This window comes from Mugil cephalus, chromosome 7, assembly GCF_022458985.1.
Source record: "Mugil cephalus isolate CIBA_MC_2020 chromosome 7, CIBA_Mcephalus_1.1, whole genome shotgun sequence".
Lineage (NCBI taxonomy): Eukaryota > Metazoa > Chordata > Actinopteri > Mugiliformes > Mugilidae > Mugil > Mugil cephalus.
In genome coordinates this window covers 22,975,130-22,998,803 of record NC_061776.1, presented here as the reverse complement: position 1 = coordinate 22,998,803, position 23,674 = coordinate 22,975,130, and the positions used below count along the sequence as shown (strand labels likewise).

The 23,674-nt window shown below is 42.0% G+C and overlaps 2 protein-coding genes across 3 annotated transcripts; one reads left to right on the top strand and one right to left on the bottom strand.

The window, feature by feature from the left end:
- Window positions 1–1,047: 1,047 nt before the first annotated feature.
- LOC125010087 (1-phosphatidylinositol 4,5-bisphosphate phosphodiesterase delta-1-like) lies at window positions 1,048–10,443 on the bottom strand. Of its 2 annotated transcripts, none has more exons than XM_047588436.1 (15): window positions 10,193–10,443; window positions 8,571–8,729; window positions 7,830–8,058; window positions 7,524–7,653; window positions 6,832–7,060; window positions 5,741–5,942; window positions 4,616–4,760; window positions 4,367–4,519; window positions 4,129–4,281; window positions 3,886–4,039; window positions 3,306–3,422; window positions 3,003–3,181; window positions 2,786–2,918; window positions 1,899–2,048; window positions 1,048–1,723 (listed from the first exon to the last, which is right to left on the bottom strand). In XM_047588436.1, exons 1-15 carry the CDS (start codon window positions 10,227–10,229, stop codon window positions 1,632–1,634), a joined length of 2,262 nt encoding a protein of 753 aa, XP_047444392.1. In that variant the 5' UTR covers window positions 10,230–10,443; the 3' UTR covers window positions 1,048–1,631. The 2 variants fall into 2 exon arrangements, with proteins under 2 accessions (XP_047444392.1, XP_047444391.1); XM_047588435.1 differs by lacking the exon at window positions 10,193–10,443 and adding an exon at window positions 8,920–9,106.
- A 1,706-nt stretch (window positions 10,444–12,149) lies between these two features.
- Window positions 12,150–23,662, top strand: oxsr1a (oxidative stress responsive kinase 1a). The gene is made up of 17 exons (XM_047589272.1): window positions 12,150–12,362; window positions 12,996–13,108; window positions 14,434–14,542; window positions 15,301–15,442; window positions 16,206–16,261; window positions 16,467–16,576; window positions 16,692–16,793; window positions 17,051–17,184; window positions 17,319–17,367; window positions 17,463–17,528; window positions 17,732–17,854; window positions 18,456–18,491; window positions 18,649–18,798; window positions 19,365–19,467; window positions 19,557–19,625; window positions 20,162–20,226; window positions 20,315–23,662. The coding sequence occupies exons 1-17, from the start codon at window positions 12,293–12,295 to the stop codon at window positions 20,387–20,389; spliced, it is 1,572 nt and encodes a 523-aa protein (XP_047445228.1). The 5' UTR covers window positions 12,150–12,292; the 3' UTR covers window positions 20,390–23,662.
- The last annotated feature ends 12 nt before the right edge of the window (window positions 23,663–23,674 follow it).

Sequence of the window (23,674 nt, the reverse complement as noted above, 5' to 3'; positions counted from 1 at the left end):
GTTGCTTGTCTTCTGTCTGCAGACTGATGGTAATTCAGTTTCTTTTTATCCTCATTGTGCAAGCAATGGTGAGTTTGTGTTATCTTAGAACAAGTCAGAAGTAGCAGTAAGTACGGAAAATAACGCCTCCTCGGTATTCCATGCTCCATGCTAACAGTGGAAACCTGAAGCTTCCTCACTGCAAACCGCTGTCTGCCGTCAAGAACACCACTGGACTGTTACAGAACAGGCTGTGAAAGCAAAACAATAAACTGAAAAAGAAGACACTAAACACAGCTGTAGAATGGGTGATAATAATCTGTGGGTAAATCACTTGTCATGTGCTCGGGCGAGAGGCGGGGTCCACCCTGGACATGTCTCCGGTCTGTCTCAGGGCTAACGCAGAGACAAACAACCATTCACACGCACACCTAAGGTCAGTTTAGCCACCAATCAGCTTAACGAGCATGTCTTTGGAGGTGGGAGGAAACCACAGCACCTGGAGAGAATCCACGCAGACACACAGAGAACATGCAAACTCCACCCAGAAAGGCCCGAGCTGGACTGACACCCAGCTCTTCTCAGCAGTAACTACAGAGTCACTGTGCCGCCCGTCATGTGATCACTTATTTGTATAAAATATTTATCTTGGTGTACTTGAAATAATATGTTGGTGAACTGCTTGCGTGCTGTTCAACTAAGACTTCTGCATCTATGTGGTTCACATGCCCGACCTTCCTTTAACAGATGATGTGTACCGAGGGCGTGTTCACCCAAAGTTCACAACGTAATCATTTTATTCTGTGGAAATGCATAGGTGGCTTAGCCCCAACAGGTTTCCTCCTTCGGTTGTTTACATAAGATGAAATGGTTCATAAACACACTTGGATTTCCAAATGGCTTTGTTACTGCCATAAAAATCAGGTCGTTACATAATCTACAGCTGAGTTATTTCACCAAGTTGCCCCTGATTGGGGACGATTAATAATTATATTATGCATATATATGGTTATGAGAGATGACACAACTATGCAATGTTATGTGTTATGAAAAACAAAGAGACAATTATAAGGTTTTAACAGTGCATTCAACTTGATTTACAAAAATACTATGAAGATACAGGAACAAGTATCCTATTTGATTGAAGTTAATGATGAAAACAGACCAAGTTGTTTTCATATTTGCTTACGTTACTTTGAAATAAAATTCATATTTGAATTAAAAAAAAAAAAAAAAAATAGGTAATCGATTAAACTGACCTGACATCAGTGATTCAACCTGTCCATGAAAAAAAAATATGCCAAGCTGAACATGATATAGTACAGCACATACCAATCAACTGTGAATAAAAAGTGATGTGATTCATTGTTACATGTTCTGACAAACCTGCATTTGCATGCATGTATCTGACCTTCCAATTTACCAGTTTTGGGAATATTAAGTTTAAACCTGACACACTTGACGCTGTCCCTTGACAAGAATTTGGTCTTTATATCACTAATACAGTAGCTTTACAAGCTACTGGAATTAAAACAATAAGTTAATTATGGACCAAAACTGTGAAGGAAAAAAAAAACAACATCAACAGCTGAACGATGGCTGTGTGAAGGAGATTCTAGCGTCTTGCAGAAGGGCACGCTGTCCATGACGTCTTATTCAGCGTCAACGACCATGATGTGCACAAAGAGTCCAGCTGAGGGGAGAAGGTCTCCGTTCTTATTGTGCAGAGGCACGTGTCTGTATCCTGTGTGGGAGCACAAAGAGGCTGCAGTTAGTGACTAGAAAAGGGACAACCGTGTGAATTCAGTTATGAGATAGTTCCTCTCTCTGTTCATTTAAGAAGAGTGAAAACAAAAGACTGTCAGTGATTTTACACCATTGGAACCCAATAAAAAAAAATGGCCACTAGCTTAACTCACCCAGTTTTAAGCTGTTGAAAGGGAGCACGTATTGTGCGACAAACTCGTTATCAGACGTGGAGTCGTGGTCTTCGACGACGAAGCGAACGAGTGCTAGGTCTGGCACGTACACGTCAAACCGGAAGTTCTCATTCCACGTAGGGTTAAAACCTTAAACGGAAAAGCACAAATATGCTGCATCACAGACGTTACACATCATTAACTTCTAATGTTCAACATATTCCTCAAGGTAGTTGATGATCTTTTATTCTGCTGGTTTGTCCCCAGAATGCATTGTGATAACCCCCGAGAGGTTGTGAGGACTTTTGGGTGCAGGTCCAACAGGAAGGCATTGCTGCCACTTCATCCAGAAGTCACACCAAAGACTGATGTTTTCTATTTGTATTTCAGAGATGTGTTACAAACTGTAAGGATCAAACATCTGCATTAAGCTGATAATATAAAAAGAAACAAGGCAAACCCCTTCAGAAATTAAAAAATATAATCCTGGACTGTATATAAAGATACACTAATCCTCCTTGATGTCACCCGCACATCAAGAGTGGAGACTGGACCTGGACGCCAACGCAGAGTGTGCAACCTGCACTCCACTCAAAGACGCCACACCCTTAATAACTATGGGTAACTAATAAGCTTTGATATTAATATCTTAACTCTGAGTGTGACATTAATGGAGAAACTGTACTGGTTGAGACACACCTCGTTACGAAATCCCAATGGCTTGTTACCAGGCTCTTTCTGATGAGAATTGATTGGGATTTTTTAAAATGAAAGACTTTTGGTGCCAGCCTCAAGTGGCCATATGAGGAACTGCGGCGTTGGTGCTGGAGGTTTCCACCTGAGTGTGAAGTTTATTTCAAAAATGAAACGGGGAAATTTCAAGTTACCATTGTTATAAATAGAATTGGTCTCTTTCTCAGCGACGTCAGCCGGCACTCCGTAGACTTCCACCTTCACCAGCGGGTCCACTATGGAGGATTTCTTCTTGTTGATTTTGGGGAGCTGCTGGGCCGATATAACCTGGTAACAGATGGAGATTCGTCATGACCTTTACGTAACAACTACTCTCATGAAGTAAGCTCAGTGTGTGTCTTCAGGTCTTACCATGACATGTAGGGTCTTGTGCTTCAGCCAGTCTCCCCTGGTCAGGGTGATGGGGTCAAACTCCGTGGCCAAGTCCCTCATGTAGGCCGGTTTGAGGACATAGCCGCTCTTACCGTTAATCAGGAACCTGCCCTGGTTCACATCCATGTCTGTACAGGGCGTTTGGAAGTTTAGGGCCACTGAAAAGGAATGAAAAACATGATGAATCTCCCATTATACAAACCTGGAGGTTGTTATATTATAATCAGACTGGATATGAAAAGTCAAAGTTTGGAATTTGCTCCTTGTGTCAGTCTTATGTACCGATTTGGCAGCCGGCGTTCCACAGGGGCACTGGGTTGTAGTTTGAGGAGTCGGTCCTGGAGCCAGCTGGATAGATGCGGCTCAGTTTTTCCACATTGTGGCGGATGTAAGCATTCGCTGAGAAAATATGATCAGAGTGAAGAGTTATTTACCTTCACGTGTGAAACTCATTCAGACAAAACACAGTCACCAGGGCTTTTAACTGCAGTGAACAGGCTATAGTTTGAAACAGGTTTCTATCACAGGAAAGGTCTGTTTTGATTCCCTCTGTTTTTCCCAATATCACATTATTAATCAACACACAGTAGGTTAGCATGTTTTAGTAGGAAGCCTCGTTTTGGTCTGATGCCACTTGTCCCTTCACAGCTTCTGCATGGTGCCGTTACACACTTCCTGTAACCGCGCTTCATTTCCTAGCAGCGCTTTTATTGTGAAACATTTACAGGCATACCATGTGCAGGACCACTGTTATCCAGAACAGCAGTTTTGGAAACAGCGTGAGAAATGTAGATTTTGCTTAACTGACATGCTGCCAAAGGAAATATGGTAAGTGATCACCACAGGATTATATCTTTCTTACCGGACTTCTCTGCCAGCTTCATGGCCTTTCCCTCTTTGAAAGACGACATCTCATAGAAGCTCAGGTTTTTCCTGGCATCCTCAAAGCCATAGAAGTGGACGCTCTTACAGTAGACCACCATGTCCGACAGCTCTTTCGCCAGTTTCAGCTTTTTCTTTTGCACATTGAACAGAATTTGAAGGTGGTTAAAAATACGTGTGCGCTATTGAGTCCATCCAAAGACCGCCTTGATGTTGCACCTACCTTGCTCTTCTCCTGTGTCTCATCCTCATCTTCATCGAGAGACTCTTCCTCTTCCGTCATTTCAGTGTCAGAAGCTGCTTCCGCATCCTGAGTGAAGATGTCCTCCAGTTTGTTTAATCGCTTCCCTTTGATCAGGAACTTCCCCTTTAGCTCCTGGAAGAAGGTATGAACACATAATCAATACTGTAGCACTTCCATCGAGCTCCACCTTGAAAAGAATATGTAGAACCATCCATACCTCAGGAGATGGGAAGTTTGTGGGCATGCCGTCCCCCAGTGGGGTGGTGACCAGTGCACTTCCCAGGATGGAGCTCATGTGCTGGGCCATGACCGCCTGCTGCTCCACGCTGCAGTGGTTCTCCAAGGAGAGGATGACTGGGTAATCGGACGTCTGGGTACAATCACATGAAAAGTATAGAATGGATGAGTGTTAACTGAAGCTATCTGACTGACACACTGAACATTACTGCACCTTACCCTGACTCACCTTAAAGGCATACTCCTTGATGGCTTTGATCGCATCTTTGAAGAGGATCTTAGAGGTGAGCGTGTAGCCGTGGTAGATCACTGGCTCATCATCGGATCCGTCCCAGCAGTCCAGCTCCACACAGCGGCAGCTCTTCAGCAAAGCCCTGTGGAAGTCGAAGAGTTAGTATCTGGACCGATACCAAACACTGTTTAGAAGCCAGAAGGGCCTGACGTCCCATCAGCAGGTAGTAGGCGGTAAGGAGACAGGTGGATACGTTAACAATCATTGGTTTACATCAGTGTCCAGGTTGTGATCAATGACACTGATCAGGCATAAAATTATGACCACCTTCCTAATATTGTGTAGGTCTCCCATGTGCCTCCAAAAAGGTTGTGATTCATCAGAGAACAGTCATGGGCCTTCTGAGGGTGTCCTGTGGTGTCTGGAAACAGAATGTTGTTAGTGGGGGTCTTTGGGTCCTATGGGTTGAGGGGAGGGGCCTCTGTGGATCATCCCACAGATACTTTATTAGTTGGGGATCCAGTGAATTTGGAGTGTCATGGTTTTTAGTTGTTCCTAAACTACTGTTGTGTGTGTGTGTCTGTATCAGACTGCTGCCATCAACGTGTGTCATTGCTATGGGGTCGGGGTGTCTGGTCTGGTCTGGTATAGGTGGGTGGTACATGTCTAAGTAACGTCCAGGTCCAAAAGTTTCCCAGCAGAACATTGGTCATCTTGTGACAATACCATGTTATTCATTTCTCCTGTTGGTGGTTTTAATGTTGTGGATGATCTGTGTACATGACATTAAATCAATGTAAGCAATACATACATACATACATACATACATACATATGAACCAGGAAGTGTAATAATATTGCTACTGGAAGCTGGCATTAAATCACTTATAAAAAAAGGCTGATTCTGTTCACTCCTCCATCTGGCTGATTTCTACATGATCTATCACACATTGTGTTTGTGGGTTTTCAGTTATATGTTCTCGTGTGACCCTCCTTAACAGACTGACACTGACAGAGGGACAGGCGCAGAACAAGCGGTGGATAAATATCTGCACACTGCAGCAATTTTGTCTTTAGCTGAAATGACTCAAGACGTCAAGGACGAATAGCTGAAAAGTGTTACCTGATGTAAGCATTCGTGCTGCTGGGCCCTTTGAGCTGATCCTCCATGAGGTAGGTGTTGTGCGAGGAGGAGATGAAGTAGTGGTTGAGGGGCTGGCTCATATCCTGGTACACGTCCCTGTGATCTGGATTGAGAACCATGGCATCCGGATGATGCATGAACATGAGGAAGCCATCTTTAGACAGCAGCTTCTTCGCCTTGACTGAAAGCACACAAAGAATGTGTGAGCGGTTCATCAAAATTACCTGGGTCTATGTTATCTGGTCATGGACAAGATGTGCAAATCTGACTGTAAGATGTTTCTCTAAAAGGATCTGATTTCCCTTGTTATGATTTCTTATAGCAGTCCAAGATAAAATGTCTTCATTGAGGACTGTTCTCTACTTTACAATCCACTTCAGTACTTAGAATTTTCCACCCAAATTCTCACTTGTAGCAGAACAATGGTAGAACAGCAACACACAGAAAGTTACACATTATCACGTTTGTTTTGTCTACATTTACAAAAGTCAGGTCTGTTTAATATACAATTACTCATCAGTGCAGAACGTTGGACTTGATCCAAGTCAGAGGAGAAACCTGAACTCTCTTTGGTCAAACGTTTCCCTCTTAGCTGGAAGCCGACAAGTTTCTTTTTCAGTTTTGATCCCCACATTGGTGCTTCAAAGCTCACATTATGGATACACAGATTAGAGAAGCTATCCATGCCCAAGAGCTAACACAACAAACAAAACAGCACTGGGCCAATCACTGCTCCAGTTACTCATTTGTGGTTTGCAGCTCATTCAGTTTCATTGGAGCATCTGACATCCAAAAAACATGAGGCACTAAACGCGGTTAGGAAAATAAAATAAAAAACATATGCTCAAGTGTAATTCTTGAAAACTAATATATTTTTAAAGGAGCATCGTCGTTCAAAATGTAATATATATCAAAACATAGTCAGTCCTGCTCGATCATTTACATACTTTTGCACGTGTAACTGATTAGATGTAAATAAAACCAGTAGATCTGTGATGCTGAAAAGACCCAACCGCCACGCCGTCTCACTGCAGAGACCAACCCCGAATTATTTCCTATGAGGTACTGACCACTTTCATCTGGCTCAAACTTCTCGATGATTTTGTGCGCATTGGCCAACGAGGTTTTCTCTCTCTGCTCCGTCATCAGGAAGGTCACCAAGTTGTCTGGGCTCATGAAGCCTGTGGTTTTAGCATATTCTCCATAGATCACGTCAATTTCCTCCCGATGAGTCAGCAGGTCATAAAAATGTTTAATCTCTTCTCCAGCCAGGTATCCAGATTTGGATTTGTCGCATTTCTGCATTGTGGAAATGTAACATGGTTAGTCCGCACTAGTACAGTCTAAAGTTGTTGTTTAAAAAAGTGAATGTATTATTAGAATTAAGAGGTTGGGAGTAAGGATTTTTCCATCACAATGTGACCAGCATTCTACTTACAAACTAACTAATCTTACTAACAAATCAGTCGAAGACTAGCACATTCACACAGAACAAGACAAATGGATTCAAACAATAACTTTAAACTTTAAATTGTTCTTTTGAATTAAAATCCTTGATGAATTCACTATTGAAGATAGTGAACTAATTCAATCAACACCACAGCTGAACTAGAATATCAAGTCTATACAGATTTTGATACAGGTCTCTGTCTGCCCACCTTCATGGATTAAGATGGGAAAAAACTGAATCTGGTGTTTTAACTACATCAAAACAACATTTCACAGCTTCTTATGACATATACGCATGACTTTAGGGTGCCACCTTGAAAATAATATCTGCATAGTCATCGTCCACTTCGATGTTGATCAGACGCAGGAAGGACTTAACCTCTGACTGACTCAGCTTTTCATCTTTGTTCTTGTCTGCCTTCCTCATGCAGCTGAAGATCCAGCTGTGAAGTTGTAATGTAAGGAGGAGATATACATCAGAGTTGTCTCATCATGTCGCCCTTAGTCACTTATAGCATGTTTCCTTCACTAAACCAGGTAAAGGCTTCACTGAGAGTAAAGTCTCTTGTCATACTCACACAGTGTAACTTCAACTATCTACTAATATATACAAGGATACTGCTCTGTGGTCTGTTGGCGGCTGAGGTTGTTTATTTTGGAGAGCACACTCTCCAGGCTTTGGACCCACTGCTTGGCCTCCTCCTCTGAGCTGGCGATGAGGTCCAGGTTCTTGCGGTGGCTCTTGAACATGATGGAGAAGCAGCGGCCCTCCACCTGCTCCTCCGTGTACTTCTTCAAGCCTTCCGAATGACGGCCCATTCGCACCGCTGAGACGTCATCGAGTGAAACTGAAGAGGAAAGATAAGCCGCAAATGTTGTGAAATGCAACTTACAGGCTTACATGTGGGCACACATGGTAACACAAATGAATACGACATTGTACAAAAGCTATCAGAGCGGGACTACATGACGACAGTTTATGGATGCAATCTGAGGATAAAACCGGAACAGAGCCACTGTAAACCACCTCTTCACTCACTATCTCTACAAACGCACCCACCAGACATGTCACTGTTATCTTGATAAACCCAGTTGTGTATGATAATACCAGGGACTTTCAGACAGAACTGATGTTTTACAGCTCTATGCCGAGTCTTCTATTCTTATAAACAGTGGAGAAGAATTTAATTTGACCTGAAAAAAATAAATAATAATAAAAAAAATGATATCAAAGATGGTTTTAGGTATGTCAGCAGGAAATTGTGTGAAACCTAAAGCTAAATTTAAAATTTGACCATGCACGTGTGTGTGTGGTTGGGAGGGGGTTTAGATTCAGGTGGGATGCTGGGACAGCACTCACAGGTCTGTTTCTTCCTGAAGGTTTTCTTGGATTCGCGCCACATGGTCTTGCAGTCCTCCAGGAGTCTGAAGAAGCGAGTCTTCTTCCAGGATGTGGAGCGGACCTTGAGGAGGTCTCCCCCCTGCAGGAGGAACTGGAGGTCCGGATCCCCCTCCATCCCTGAGACACCAGTGAAACATTTAAGACTTTTCTCAAACCTGCCAAGTCCTCGACTAGTGCAGCATCTGTCAGCTGATTCAAAGATTTTCTTCGGAAAACAGAATGAAAAGAGTGAATCACAAACACAAGCTAGAAACTCGTGCAGGTCGCTGCTACGAGATTTCGTCCAGATACCTGTCGTGCAGCCTACCTAGGAGCTTCACGTTGTTTTGTATCACATGCTGGGTTCTGGTATAGTGGAGTTGTTCCTCAGATCTGCTGAGTTGAGATGTTTTTTGTATGCACGGCATGGTGCTCTCAGCTACCGAAACGCTAACGTTACCAAACTTCTGTTTTCACAAGGCGTCGAAGAGAGGGCGTGTCCCAAGCAATGGCCCCAACCCCAGGCAAAGTTCACCCATTTCTGCTAGGATTCCTCCAGACAATCAGCTGACCGGCACAGCCAGATAACCGCTACATCTGTCAGCCTGGAGCGCACGATTCAAAACGACTGTTCGCTTAACTGTGCTCTTAGTAATAATAATAATAATAATAATAATAACAGTAAAAAATAACTTCTTCTAACCTTAAAAACGAAACATTTCTCAAAATACCCAACGTTTCCCAGTTGAGGTCAACCAGCAGCCAGTTTGTGAAGTTAATTCATTGATTAATCAGGATTTCAACCTTACTTTAGCTGCCAGCGAACACTTAAAAGCGAATGTCCATCAATCAGCTTCATTTGTTAGATAGGGGATCTGTTTAACAATACATTTGTGACATAACACGAACGAAATGCCAGAAACGGTTTTATCTGGCTTATGTAAATGTAATAATCTTCACGTGGCTGGTTAAATATATCTAAGTAAACTACATTTAACTGGCAGAGCCGCAGGGTTCAGTTCATGCTTTTGTTGTTAATTTAGGGGCTCCATCTAGTGTTGAAAACAGGGCACTGCATGGCGCTGCGCTTTAACGCAACACGACCACAGACTCAATCATTTTAAACGTTTACGGGCATAAAACACAAATGAATGCGGAAAGTAAACCGCCTCCCCCGCTGTTGCTCTTCCCAAGTTAGCTCCAAGCTGTGAATCATTTATTTTATTTTTTTTGTGCGTGTGTGTGTGTGTGTGTGTGTGTGTCTGCCAACACAAAAAACGTTGTGTAAGGTGAAACTTAACTGGATGGAAATACCACACCCTTTGGCATAGTGTCTAATCTCGAAATGTGCAGGTACTTCTAATCGAACATCCAGCTCTATTCACTGGTCACAAGACATTGGCTAGTGTAAAAACATAGATGGCAAGAAAGTATGCTTAGAAATCCTTTAGTAATAAATTGCTTTCTTTTATTCTTGTTTTATCAGATTTTCAACTTTCGAGCCGTTCAAAATAATAACAATAAGAAAACAACAGCAACGACAGTTAAAAAAAAAAAAACTCTACAATGCGCGGCATAACTCCATTCAAAATGTGTCTTACCGTTGTTTTTTATCTCGATCCCATTCGTTTCCATCATCTTTATTTTAATTAAAAAATCTGCGCACTCGCCCTTGTTTCCTCCTTGTCTCAGGTGACGCGCAGTTTCATTCAAAGCTCAATCTTATTTCCATGTGCGCACCTAAGAAAGAACACTTTATTTTGTTTTGTTAGTGGCTGAATCGAGTATAAGGACAACTGCTGCGACACGGGCGTGTTAACCCTCGCAGCCTGAATGTTGCCAACACTCACTTATAAACTTCAACACCGGTTTGACCAGCTTCCATTCAAGTTCGCTGCTGATGTCACAATAGGCCGGGATACACCTTCACATCAGTTGTGCGACAATGTCCCAGAGTGGTTAGGATGACCTTGCAGTCAGGACTTAAATTATGACAATGCAGACAATGTAATAGCAAGTTCAGATGCACTATATAATTCTGTTTCTGCACACCAGACTCTAAAACATCCTTAGAGCCTCAGAGCAAATTTTCCATGTGAATAAAAAAGGGAGGGTGTTCATCTGAGAGGCACCTAAGCCTCAATCTGTACAGTTTGGCAATCCTAATTGACTTCTGCTACCGCTTTTGACAACTGTAAATTAAAGTGGACCTGTTCCTCCTTTCAAGAAACATGATCTGAATAGTAGAGTTGGTCTGCTGCCAGTCCACTGTAGCTGATAGTCAGCTTGGGAATACAGGCTAAACTAAGGACACATGTAGCTTTTTTCCCCCAACTTTCCTTTTCACATTTAGCCTGACAGGATAATAGTATTGCAATCACCGGTGCGTTGGGGGCCTTGTGACTCTCAGCACTTCCCTTTCAGGCCAGGCTTATCTTCAGCGCACTGTCAGCATCAGGGTGAGTGAGCTTTAATCTAGCACCAGAGGGAGAGCTTCCGGACAAGTGCAGACCACTTCCAAAAATCCCCAGAGTTCAGGGAAACTGTTGTTTCCGGGTTTGTACCAATGCTACATAAACATATCTTTGAACATGGGATGCAGGATAACTGTCTTTAATGCGCAAGGAGCTGTCAGGTTATGTCACGCCCACTGTTTCACATTCCATACATGACTTGGATCAAACTTGGAAAATGTGATATGAACCAACCAAGAAAACTATTTTAATCAGTTAATTAACGACAACGAAAGACCAGATTTAGAAACCTCCAGTTCAAATCTATGTAAGAATAAATTGTAATACACTTCTGTCGTTGATATATTCTGTGTCTTTGCTTGGCATCTGGGCCTGTAAAACAAGTGAGAACATGCCCTGCTGTTTCATCACATACCACTGATGCCATCCATATTTGCTGCTATTCTGCAGAACATCCCCCATGTCTCAGGGTGATTTTTCACTGACACAGACTATGCAGTTCCTACATGATGTTACTTGTAAAAAATGTAAAAAAAAAAAAAGAAAGAAAGAAGGAACCCACTTTATCATGAGGAGTATCTAATGTTTTCCTGCACCACATGGTTAAAATATTTTTTGCTATAAATGCTATATATATAAATACCGTTTAGCAGAGCATACTATTGCGCCATTTTTATTAAACATTTTTGCAAGAGTAATTGCAAGATTGAATGACTACTGACCAGAAATCTCTGGTAAACAGCCCAGAAAGTGGAATTAGTATATATGTATACTCTCGCGGGATCTCCTTTGAGTGCCTTTGAAATCTTACTAGGCACGAACAAGAAACAGAAGCTTCACACAGTTTTGTCATTAGCGCCCTCTAGTGAGTTTACTGAGCAAACTTTATATAGGGAGATAGAACAACAAAAATAAACCATACATCAACTAAATATCACCGATGGCAAATTCTTATTTTTATCTGTATGTTTTTGAGTTTTTCCCGTTTTAATTTCATATTTGGCAGGCTTTTCTACTACACTCAAGATGGCGACATCTTCCGCCTCCGCTTGAGATCGTACGTAACACGATACGTCAACGCGCGTAAAGTTGTGTTGACAGGAGCGGTAGGAGTTGTCAGCGGAACAGCAGCGACCAGCTTGATCGGAGCCGAATGGACTAATCACAAAGCTATAATTTTAGACGGCGTTTCTGTTACTGTTTAGGAGCACTGTTCAAACAACGACCATGGCAGACGACCAGTCCTCTCAGTCCTGGACAATCGACAGGGATGACTATGAACTTAACGAGGTGATAGGTGAGTAGCAGCCTAGCTGCTAATGTTAGCATCTTAGCCTCCCATGTCTTTACTGCTACTAGCCAGCTAGCATTGCTTGTTAACACAGGTCTAGCTACAACCCGAAGCAACGGTGCTATAGCGTTAACAGCTCGGCAGGTTCTCGTTAGCAGGGCAAAATATATTATCCTTTGCTCCTAGTTAGAGAGAGAAAATTATTTTGTTTCCTAGACAACTAGCACGGAGGTAAACGGCTAGCTGAAGCAATGTAGCTTTTACAGTCCTCGAGAAGTGGTCCGTTGCTGTAGTGGGTGGTGCTTTTTGCTGAAGGTATGATACGGCTTATAGTGAGCCATTCATACTTTACACAAGTCCAGATAACGTGGCTGACGATTAATAATAAATGGCATGATCTCGCGTGGAATGTAGCTTAAAATGTATTGCTACATAAATCTGTTTGGGCTGATGCTACATATTAGAGTAAATGTCCTTAGCCCACATTGTTAGAAACTAGTTTTTATAGTTTTTGACCTTTTACCATAATGTGCTCTAAAGATCTAGTTCAGCATGTTCCCGACTCCTGGCTGTGTTCAAACAGCCAAAGGCCCTAATCCTATGCTGTGCTGGCTTCACTCTTAACTTATTTCTCCTCAGGGAGTGGGGCCACTGCAGTTGTCCAGGCAGCATACTGCAAGCCGAGGAAGGAGAAGGTGGCCATCAAACGCATCAACCTGGAAAAGTGTCAGACTAGCATGGATGAGCTCCTGGTAAGGAACTGTAGCAGAATGTGTGTCAGCGGTCCAGATAATCTATTAATATTGTGTGATTTCTTGGTGGTGGTGTGGGTTAGTGGGGTCAGTTCAGCCAAGGACAGATCAAGAGTTTGATACCACAGCAGCCAATGGATACTACTGCGCAGTTAAACCACATAAACCTATTAAATGAATATGAACAGAACATTTCTCTGCAACATTGTTCCCTTAGTATGCACTAAAATAACATTTTGCCACATCATTTTACTTTTGGATGTAAGATGAGGCATCATGCATGTTCTCACCCTCCTACATTACAAACAAGTTGTTACAACAGCATTCTCCAGTGGGTTCTTCACTAAGCACTGTGTACACAAAACATTCACTGTCGTCAGGTGTTAAACATGTTATTATTTTGAAAGTGATTTGTGAGTTTTAGAACTCCTCTGACTGGGACAGAAACACTGGTGCACACACACTTTCAGGTTTTTGCTGTCTTGCACATTTTTCACCCACTGAATTGCAATTAATCATTTGTTTTAGTGGTTCTTCATTGTATTTGGCAGAAAAAAAATAAAGGGCCGGGAAGGGTAGAGTGAGCAAACTGCTTTTGAAATTTCATCTGAAAAGGATCATAAATAAAATAACCAGATGGCCCTCTCATTGTTTGCATCAGTTGCCTCAAATGGATAATACAACCAGAGATAGTAAAATGGACTGTAAAATCAGTATAGTAAAATCTCTATTAGATATGTCTAGCACACAGTACATATGAATGCTATTTGAAGTACTATGTAACTATGCAATAATGAACATTGACATATGTTATAGTACAGCATCAGAAAGTTGTCTTGCATCAGTCATTTCCTCCTTATTCTAAGCTGACAGTTGCTTTTCAAGGGCTGTCAGATGTTAACTTTACAACGTATGATATCCGATGGGATAATTTAATTATGCTGTCCAATCTTCTAAGCCCTCCACCTACCCAGTGTACCTTATATAATTTACTATGGTCCTGTTCTATGCCTGTATTCTAGGATAAAAATGTCTTGGCATGGTGGCTCAGTGGTGATGTAACCCAGGTTACTCCATTGTCTCTTGTCAGAGGCACCGTGTACTGCGGGTTTAGGACTGAGCTATTTTAACAGGGAGGTTTTGACTCTAAGGAAAGAGTAATAGCAGGGATTAACTTGGTTGATTCAAGCCAAACTTGGAATGAGCTCTCATTAAATAAAGATCAACTCGCTTCAAAACCAGGCTCTGTAATAAAGAGATTTAGTCAGTTGTTGCTGGTTCTTCTCCGTGGTCGATTTCATCCCTCATTTTTCTTGTGTGTGCAGAAAGAGATTCAGGCTATGAGCCAGTGCCACCATCCGAACATTGTGTCTTATTATACCTCCTTTGTGGTGAAGGATGAACTGTGGCTGGTGATGAAGCTGCTCAGTGGCGGTAAGTGTTGTATTACCAAAGAAAAACTTGTTTCTGGCCTGCTCTTAGCTCTTATCTTAACCTTGACTTCGACTTTATGTTCTTTGTGTTACCTGCTGTCTTTTATCTCGAATAAGCTCAGGCTTGAACTCTGAATGGATGTTTGGATTAAGTCACCAGGAAGCCTGCAGTATTGGGCAATATATTATGGCTCAGAAGTCATTTGAGCTGTTCTTTTCTTTTCTTCAAATGCACCATTACTTTTTTATTTTATCTTTAATGTATTAACTATTATGGTTTGATGGTACGTTATTATTTCCTGTGGATCTTTACTTTATCACTGTCCTTGTGAGGTTTTACATTTTTACGCTCCGTACTCAGTATAATGATGCATCTACCATCAACAGCAGTTAAAAACAGGTACATAGTCATGGGAGTCACTCTGGAAATTCTATTTATATGACAGAGAACAGTCAACGTGCAATACTCTACTTCTGTATTTCCTCCCACTAAGACATAAAATCATGTTGTACGACACACACTAAATAAGTGGCGTAACACTCAGTTCCTTCTCGAGGAGCACCGTTCTGGCAGGTGGTAGTTTGTTTAGTTGGGAAGCAGGGCACAGCTGCAGGCTTTGATTACAGTACGAACGCCTGGATAAATTCTTCTCAGTTTGCTTTTATTGCCATTTTGGATATTTACTCTATTTACTCTCTGCATGTCTTGTGACAAGCCTCTAACCTCCCCCTGTGTGTGTCTCTCTCTCTCGCTCTCAGGCTCAGTGTTGGACATCATCAAGCACATCATCTCTCGTGGTGAGCACAAGACCGGAGTGCTGGATGAGGCCAGCATCGCCACCATCCTGAAAGAAGTCTTGGAGGGGCTGGAGTACCTTCACAAAAACGGGCAGATTCACCGGTGAGCTGCAACGATGCGTCGGTGCTTTGTGTTCAAATTCTGGTAACTTAACTCGTCCGTCCCATCGTACGCCGTGATCTCTGCTCAGTAAGAGACCGAGCCTTTCATCTCCGCATGTGAGCATGCAGTTTGAACTAGGCCCTGCTCTTTCAATATTTAATTTAGTGAAAATGCATAATTGAGGAGGTTTGTTTTACATAAACGCTCCTCACAGGAACACTGTGAGCCACCGCTGAGGAGGAAGGCCTCTCTATAGCCTGTCTGCCTCGTTGTAAGAAAAACGTGATAGTTTCAAATCAAATCAGCAGATTTTACATTCAGAAAAAGTATTTCTTTAGTTTTGTTTGTTTAAACTTTTAGCTTAGTCGGTTTTAGTTTAGTCAATTCAAGTCTATTAGTCATTTGACTAATAGATTAGAAAAGTGGCTGATATACGTATTGAGTGAGTGGACAGTGTTTGAGGACACAGAGAGCAGCAGCTGATTGAGTTCAGATGCTGTGCCTAACTCACTTACACCTAATCAGGAGAGATAGAGGGAGCGAGGTTGGGGACAGGTTAATCCACCCTCACTCTTTATGCTTGGTGTGTGTTTGCGAGTCTGCAAACAGAAATCAGGTGGATTCAAATGAAACAGATCAAACGTTTAACATGTTTGTCAGGAGAGTGTTTGTTTGCGGTGGCGAGCCGCACCCGTGTTGGTGCGGCCACATGTGACGTATTAATTGCACGCCATTATTTAATCCTCCTCTTCTTCACTTACAGGGATCTAAAGGCTGGAAACATTCTTCTCGGGGACGACGGCTCAGTGCAAATTGCTGGTAAAGCGTTCTGTCTGTTTTATTTACTTTACTAAGTGACGTCCGAATGAGATGATTCTGTGCAGGTTTGCGTTAAAATTCGCCTACATCATCTATCACATAAAAGAAGTTGCACTTCACACAATATTTAGTTTGTATCTTAATAAAATACTCAATTGTGATTTTTTTCATCTCCCTCATGCACTCACAACTACACACACACCAGACTTCGGGGTGAGTGCTTTTCTAGCAGCAGGAGGAGACATGACAAGGAACAAAGTGCGGAAGACGTTTGTGGGGACACCGTGCTGGATGGCCCCAGAGGTCATGGAGCAGGTAGGAGGCTTGCCTCATATGAGGATGGCTTATTTCTCTCTAACATTCCTGCTTGGATATATAAAAGAAGGACGACTACAACACTCTCTCACACGGGTCTGGTTTTTATCTGCAGGTCCGCGGCTATGACTTCAAAGCCGACATCTGGAGTTTTGGGATAACAGCCATTGAACTGGCCACTGGGGCTGCACCTTATCACAAATACCCACCCATGAAGGTACCTGTGTAGTACGGACAGTGTGTTATGTGGTTAAAGCTAATTGTGGATGTGTTTTTTTTGTTTTGTTATTACACTACAGAAAGTAAAATAAATAATTTCTCAGAGTTCTGTAGCCTGTGGGATTTATTGCTTCATATTGGTGGGAAAATAAAATTCTGAAGAAACTTTTGTTTGTGTCAATTCGATTGCTTTAACCCTTTATAAAACAGTTTTAGCTCGTTTCCTCACTGAAGCTGATCTTTACATGTCTACAGGTGCTGATGCTGACTTTGCAGAATGACCCACCCTGCCTGGAGACGGGCATCACAGATAAGGAAATGGTCAAAAAATATGGCAAGTCCTTCAGGAAGATGCTCTCCCTGTGTTTACAGAAGGATCCTGAAAAAAGGTCAGTCCGAAGTCCCTAAAAAACCCCATTTCTTTGCCAAGGGGAGATTAAATCTGCGCCTTGTTTGCTTTTTATTAGATTCCCTATTTGTGTAATGAGTATAATGAAGAGCCTCATGTGTCTTTTCTATTTAGGCCAACTGCTGCTGAGTTACTGAAGCACAAATTCTTCACAAAAGCCAAGGTAAGCCATGCATCGCTCTTATAAAAAAGAAACTAATAACCCTCCAAGTGAATATTTTGTAAATCCTGTAAGAACTGTTTATCTTTCGCCTACAGAACAATGAGTATCTACAGGAGAGGCTCCTACAGAAGGGTCCAACGATAACAGAGCGATCGAAAAAGGTTTGACATTCTTCACTAGCGCATTGAACATGCAACATTCACTGTCTGTGTAGCCTGATGTGCCCCACTGCCAAGGTGTGCTGTCTTGTCCTAGGGTGTGTCCCACTTTCAATCTAGTGCATGCCGGGAAATGCCTGAAAAGGATTAAAGAGGTGACTGATGAGTCAGTGTTTAGAGTTGCCTTTCTCCGATGCATCACGTAGGTGCGTCGTGTGCCTGGCTCGAGCGGCCGTCTCCACAAGACGGAGGACGGCGGGTGGGAGTGGAGCGACGATGAGCTGGACGAGGAGAGTGAGGAGGGCAAAGCTGCGGTGGCAGGTCTGCGGGTGAGACTCTGAATGCCGGTGTCTTCCTGCGCACTGGCTCACCTTATGAGGCCTCAATGCGACACAGCAGTGCACAGTATCTTTTGGACCAGCAGGTGGTGCTGTTGCATCGTTGGTCTGAACAAGTCTAACAGGAGTGTTCTTGTTTTTTTTTTTTGGAGGCAGTGTAGATGACCTCTGGAATGCTAAGAGAATAAGCTAAGACACATCAGATTTGAAAACCTTTTCAGACCTAGAAACAAAATAAAAAAAAAAAATAGAGCTCAAGTATGTTACAAAGAAACAGAGCAAAACTATTACTTTAAATAGATGACATTGCATGCAAACTGTCATATTTCAAGCCCATGAAAAACAACTGCCTAAGTGGCCAAAACCACCTCACATCATCTTTTTAAATTTATTTCAAGTGTGTTTTCACACTCAATTGACATCTGGGTGTGGGGATTTACTGTCTTTTTTTTCGATCTTTACTGCGTTATCAGTTATACGTCACGTTTAATGTCACCTACTATGTGTCAAATTTCTTCAATCCTACAACACTCTGGACTTTGAGGGAATTGCATGTGTTTAATCCTGACAATCTGTCATGTCCATTCTGCAGTCACCCAGAGTGAAGGACGGGTCCCAGAACATGGAGGTGAGTTCATTAGTAGTGGACATGACCTGAAATTCTTGATTTATGCTGTAACGGAGGCAATCTGCATGACTGTCTAACGTGCGTCTTCTTTTTTTTTTTTTTTCTTGTTTATGTGAAACATCTAAAACTAATTTATTTGCAAATTTGTATCTCTTAGCTTTTCCCACCAGCAGATAGCTCCTCAACACATCTGCAGGCGCCTGCTGCCGCGCATGAGAGACCTGCGAATGTGGGTCCGACAGGAGAGGAAGCTCCACCACAGGCTCCCGCTCAGACAGCCAGCCCTTCACATGGCCCCACTGTTCAGGTAGAAACATGGAAACAGCTCTTATCTTAGAACATGGTTGTTCATGTCACTGTTTAATTTACAGGCACCAAGTTAAACATTCTAAGTTAACGATGTTATGTAGAGTGTGGCTGCTTACCCTTTACACTCCAATCATGCATTTCTATATTTTAGTGTGTAATTGGGCTTAGATCATGTCCAATGTCAGTTCATGTTATTTGTGTTTTTAAAGTTACAATATGGAGTTATCTTGTCAACAAACCAAGTGATTACATTAAGGCTGTCACAGGGAGCGCGCTGACACAGATTAATCCATCATCACGATTAATCTCATTAAAAGTTTTAAAGCAGTTAACTCATCTGTGGAGTAGAACGACTAAATGTTTCTGGCAGCACATTTCGGGCCAAGTAGAGTTACCGTCACATATGCACAAATGGTTGTTGGACTCTTCAATTATACCGTTTTCCCCTGTGTTGTTTGCACTCGTGTAGCTTGCAGTCTTTTTCCTCCCATTATCATATACCTATAGATTATGTATCTCTTGTTGCAGTGCCACCAGTAATTCAATCCTTTTGACTTTTTGCAGGATCCAGCCTCCTCATCCAGTATTCCCATCAGCCTCGTCCTGAGACTGAGGAATTCCAAGAAGGAGCTCAATGACATCCGATTTGAGTTCATGCCTGGCAGAGGTATAGATGCTCCCACCTTTTACTCTATTACAAGCAGTCTCGTGTCTTTGTTTTTTATTTTTTTTCTCTCTCTCTCTTCTCGTCCTTAGACTCTGCTGACGGAGTTTCTCAGGAGTTGGTCTCAGCTGGTCTGGTTGATGGGAGGGACTTAGTCATTGGTAAGAAGGAGACGTACAGTAGCACTGTGTGATGACATCGTATCAGATAGCAATTTGATGCATGTATTTCATTTCACTCTGTTTTCTTAACACAAATGCACAAAGTTCATCGTGTTACACTTCATAGATGACAGTGGTTGATTGTAACCCTCAAGGCTAGTATTGGCCAGCATAATACTAAAGACGAGTAAAAACAAGAAAAGAAAAGAACTATTGAAACATCCTGTTCTTGCTTCATAAAATACACCCTGTGTTTTGTTTCACTGCAAAGTATTCTTAAGTTACAGCAGGTTGTTGCATCACTCTGTTGGTTTTACTTAGGCAAGTTTATTTATGTAGCACATTTCAACAATAGATGTGTTTTCAAACTGCATTCTGAGTCCAGCCTACGAAGTCAAAACTAGTGTTATAACATGAACTGAATGAGTCTGATAACACGTTTCAGAAAGTTTTTTTTGTCACTGTTCAGGATTGAAAAACACCTTTTTGTCTGTTGTCGTTAGTTGGTTGTGTGACTCGTTCCTCTCTTCTCGTAGTTGCTGCCAATTTGCAAAAGATTGTTGATGATCCTCATAGTAACAAAAACGTGACCTTCAAACTGGTAAGCACTGACTGAGTCATTTATGAAGAGGTGCAGCATAGTTCAGTAGGTAAGGTTTATGATGTTCACTTCTTACTTTTTATTCCAGGCGTCTGGCGTGGAGGAGTCTGAAATTCCTGACGATATTAAACTTATTGGATTTGCCCAGCTCAGCATCAGTTAAGTGGAGCAGAGCCAGCGACAAAGAAAGACAGAAACAAATGGTATTGCACAGCTGCATTGTAGTCAATTCCAAGAAACCACTACTGCCAAAGAGAGGAGGAGGAGAAGACATAAGGCTGGCAGGGCTGTGACACTACTGCAGGATGCATGAGGACCACAAAGAGAGGTTCAGTTCATCACAGGAATCACACTTGAAAAGTTTACAGTGCGCTTATACAGTAAATGGGAGAAGAAATGCAATCAACCATATCGAATCCTAATTTCTTTTTTCTTTTTTCTTCACACAAGCACAATCCATCCCATCTCCTGCCAGTACTGGAAATGATTGCCTTTTTTTTTCTTTTCTAAGATCAACTGTGCCACAAAACTCATGAGAGTGTCGTGCCACCTTTCCATGGCACTTTATGCTACACTGAAATTGAAAAGTGTAAGTTCAGCCTTAGTTACTTTAGACTTTACCTGTGTGATTGGTGAAAAATTGAGTCAGCCTGTGATTTGTTTGGTGTATTTTATGCACGCCTATTGAAAAAAAATCAAAGAAATAAATCCCTTAACATTGATGCAGATGCATTATAAATGCTCTGTACTAACATTTTTGTCTTGTAATTCTGTAAATTTTGGTGGATATTCACTCAAAGTATATATTAAAAAAGGCTCCTTTGTAGTGCGGCCTTGAGCGATGCAGTTTTCTCTTCCACAGTATCAAAACTTAACCAAGGAGTTTAAGCTCTGACTGCACTGCTCAAGTCATTCCAACACACACGAATCAACTGTCCTCATTTAACATCACACTCTTTGTCAGGTGATGTTTCCCCGAGGTTTAAAGGATTATATCCACAGAGAGAAAGCCTGTCTAATGTTCTCATACTATGCAAAAGCTGTTTCATTTTCACCACGTGTGACCACTGGTTGCTAATATTATTGCCCTTGTGTTGAATAAAACCACTTTTTTTGTGCTCGTACCTCCAAAAGAGTTCATGAAGAGTCAACCAACGACACAGGCAGCTTTAAGAACCTGCAGTAAAAAGTTTACCATTTTCACAAGTATGTCAACAAACTGAAAATCCAGTACGCCCTTGTTCACCCTCATAAGAGTTCGTTTAGCCCCCTACTTGCTGATCTAACAGCTGGGAAAAATCCTGAATGCTGGTGTTGAGTGCGTGTGTTACAGGCTGACAGCCCATGAGCTTCTGTGGGGGTACGCGGGCGCGAAACTTGAAAATCTTCCAGAGTGAAATAAAGCTTAAAGGGCCGGTTCACCCAAACAGCAGATCAAATTTGTAAATAACCATGCAGATGGAGTGGGCTCTGTCGGTTTCACCACCACCCCAATGTTTTGGAAATGTTTTTAGTCCTGGTAGCCTGCCTTTCTGTCTTTACTCTAGCGCCTCCTGGTTGGCTTTTTTTGGTGGTTGTTAAAGCCTGCTTTTGAATGGAGTGTTTAACTGTGACCCCACTAGCGCCACCATGAGGTCTGTCGCTCAGTTTCTTTCATACTTTCTGATGCGTCGCGTTCGGCGCTAATTAGCAACTGTTGCCATGCTAACAGGTGAAATTGGTGACTGTAATCACGTTAAAATGCTTGCATTAGCGTTTAGCTCGGAGCTTAGCCCAAGTGTAGTTCCATAGAACTGCCAGCATAATGTCTAAATGCTTGTTTCTATGGTAACGAAATTTATCTAAAGGTTCTCAGTCATCCAGGTCTATATCCAAAAAAAACAAACAAATACAAAGCTCAAACAAGGACAACTGGACTTGTAGGGTTTTACTTGCAGGTGTCTCACACCTCAAGTAGCGTCCTCGGTTCTAAGTGACAGGGGGAGCGTTGGGGTTGAAGCCATCTATGTCAATCTATCTGTGAATCAGGGGAGGTGCACTGAGCAAAGATCTGCCGTCAGTTTACAACACCGTTTTAACATCAGCCCCAGAAACGTTTCACCTTGTCCACACATTAAGACTTGAGTCCCATAGCAGGTTGTGAAAGGACACAGATGATCCTAACCCCAACTCTCCACCAATCAATTAGAGCTGAAGAAGCAAGTTGGATGAGTAAAGGAACGTCCTGAAAACCCCCCCTACAAGTCCAGTTACGCTTGTGCGCCCATATTTTTTGGCAACATAATTCCATTTTCATCCTTAGCGTTGAGCGTGAATCTGAAAACCTCAACAAGAACCAAAGCTTTTTGTGTGGCTGCAGGTCGCTAGCAGGAAACTATTTGTACAGTGGGTGAAGTGTCTCTTTGAATACCTTCAGAAACCATTTCTGTAGTTCTTTTTTTGATGTTTGTTTTCTTTTTTTTTGTCACTAGTCTTTTTATTTTGACAGTACTGTAGTGTCTTTTCTTTATAAACACTCACAAACGAATCACTGTCATCACTCCCGGTGTAGCCGTATGGTTGCGTTGTACCGCGTGCAAAGGGGCTGCGCTGTAGCTCCTAGTTCAGGTACTAATGTGATGTATGCGATGTATGTAAAGATGTAAAATGTACATAAGATGGCAACTCCGTGCACTGTCACACAGACACCGTGAGGTTTGTATGTAACGATGCAGTGTACATGTCAGATGGGGAGGGGTGGGGGGGCATTTTACTTGTAAATATTGATCAAGGCAAACAGACCGAGACTCCTCTCGTTTAGTTCACAGCATTTGATTTGTTTTGTAGTGTTTTTCACTGTTGGCCTTTGTCGCAGAATCACTAATCATGCACAAATTAATTTGATTGGCACCTTATTGTTATGTTAACATTAGTATATTGGAATTACATGGAGCTTGTAATCACACATCTTGCTTTAAAGCCATGCAGTTGTTCTCACTGAAACCAGTTCAAGGCTAATGGATAAATGTTTTAACCAGACATGTTACACACTCTCTCTCTCTCTCTGTCTCTCTCTCTCTCTCTCTCTCTCTTTGTCTCTCTGTGCGCGTATGTGTGATAAAACGATTGACCATCGAAGAGTTTGTGCTGAAAGTCAACTGTAAGCATATTTCTGTTTTATCGTTTGCTCATAAAAAAACTGCTTCTTAAGGAAGTCACAGAATGTTTAGTATTAATTTAATCGTACATTTTTCTTTGAATTTTTTTTTTATTTTACAGATCATTTCATTTTTAAAATGTGCTTAATCATACAAGGTGTGCGTCCACATGCTTAATTCTGAGCAGACTATTTGTGATGAGATGCAAAGGAGATTCCTTGACCAATCCTATCCATTGTTGGAAGATTTCAACACATGCAAACTGATTATTGGTAGTTGAATAAAATCACATGATGGAATTCAATAAGTGA